Source organism: Anomaloglossus baeobatrachus, chromosome 2 (genome assembly GCF_048569485.1).
Source record: "Anomaloglossus baeobatrachus isolate aAnoBae1 chromosome 2, aAnoBae1.hap1, whole genome shotgun sequence".
Classification (NCBI taxonomy): domain Eukaryota; kingdom Metazoa; phylum Chordata; class Amphibia; order Anura; family Aromobatidae; genus Anomaloglossus; species Anomaloglossus baeobatrachus.
This window is the reverse complement of record NC_134354.1, coordinates 248,467,592-248,469,276: the sequence shown is the minus strand read 5'-3', so window position 1 is coordinate 248,469,276 and position 1,685 is coordinate 248,467,592. Positions and strand designations below refer to the sequence as shown.

At 36.3% G+C, this 1,685-nt stretch overlaps 1 protein-coding gene across 1 annotated transcript; it reads left to right on the top strand.

Annotated features, from left to right (window-relative positions):
• Positions 1 to 354: 354 nt before the first annotated feature.
• Positions 355 to 1,329, top strand: LOC142289373 (olfactory receptor class A-like protein 1). The gene has a single exon (XM_075333588.1). The coding sequence runs from the start codon at positions 355 to 357 to the stop codon at positions 1,327 to 1,329; it is 975 nt and encodes a 324-aa protein (XP_075189703.1).
• Positions 1,330 to 1,685: the final 356 nt, after the last annotated feature.

The following is a 1,685-nucleotide window of genomic DNA, read 5'->3' as shown; positions in this document are numbered from 1 at the left end:
TTTCCTCCCATTTGTCACTTTTCTTTGCAATCTGCTGTAATTCACTCTAATGAGCCCCTGTTGTCACCCTATTTGGGCGTAAACTTACTATATTGTCCATAATGCTAATCGATCTATAACTCTTTGGTGTTGATTGTCAATTATACATCGTAATGATTAGAAATAAAAAATATTTTAATCTTTTTATTTTTAGCACTTATAATAATTCAGATCTGTGTTATTATAGTGAAATGAGATCATGAACCTTTAATCCACACAGTTATGGGCTTTTAATTTATTCCTCATAGTATAATCAAATGAAAAGCAATGCTCGGAATGCTTAATCTTTGTGGATTTTCATTGCAGGCGACAGCAATGGAAATTCGTCTTCTCCTTAAAGCACTTGGTTTTATACTATTACTTGTCTTAGGAATTCCTGGGAATATCTTTATCTTGCTGAAATTTGCTTGCATCAAGATAGTAGAGAAGAAACTTCTACCCGCCAATATCATCCTGCTTGCCATCATTTTCTCAAATATTGTTGTCATTTTCTCCAGAGTGCTTCCTCAAGCTATGGCGGGAGTTGGGGTGGAACATTTACTGAACGACTTACAATGTAAATTTGTCCTCGTGTCTTACAGAGTCAGCAGAGCCATGTCTATCTGTGGCACAAGTTTTCTGAGCCTTTACCAATGTACACTTATTGCCACCATGAACACGTTTTGGAGCAAACTCAAAGTAATCATAACTCAATATGTCAAGGTCATCATTGCTCTTCTTTTTGGCATAAATTTATCAATTTATTGTGTAACATTTTATTTCACAAATGTTAAGACAAACACAACGACATCAGCATACACACTGCAATTAGTTTATTGCACCTTAGATTTTAAAGCCTATGAGTCTTTTATTACATATGGGGCCATCGTAACGATCCGGGAGATAATATCCTTAGCACTGTTGGCTTTATCTAGCAGTTATATAGTATATGTGCTAATACAACACGCCAAGTCTATTCGTGGTATAAGAAGCTCAGACAGAGGACAGAATCAAACAGTTGAACACAAGGCTTCCCGATCTGTCATTTTACTAGTGGCAATGTATGTGTTGCTTTACGGTATGGACAACACCATTTGGGTTTACTCCTTGACTATGACTAAAATAGACCCTGAAATCCACGAACTTCGGGTTTTCCTTTCCACCTCCTATTCTGCCTTGAGTCCATTCCTCCTTATAGCTACCAATCCAAAGTTACATAAAAAAACAAGTATTTGTAAAAATAAAGCAGAAAATGAAGAGTCACAAGTGAGAAGTATTGCTAAGAGTTTCACTCAAGTTACATCCTTTTAGATATCATTAAACTCTTTTATTTAACACCTGCATGTATGTGATGTATTTCTATGTATTCAAATCACGTTACCAACATTTTGAAGGAGTTATTACTGACTCTTCTTAAAGGAAATGAACACTTTCATCTGAAACTTCATTTTTTAGGTTGATGCATACATTTGTTTCATCATACCATATGTATCACTGTACACAGAAACCTGCAGATGTTGAGGGATGGGCACTCCTGATTGATTGACAGTTTGTGCCAGTGGTATTGTAGTGCTGGTGAGCTCAATTGTGCACTTCTGATAAGGCTACACTGTTATAATGGCCAACAACACTTTAAGTGTAGTGGAACTGAAGCTGACCAGGATCAG

Coding starts and splice junctions, on each gene's coding strand:
- LOC142289373 (XM_075333588.1), top strand. CDS start 355: ATGGAAATTCGTCTTCTCCTTAAAGCACTTGGTTTTATACTATTACTT.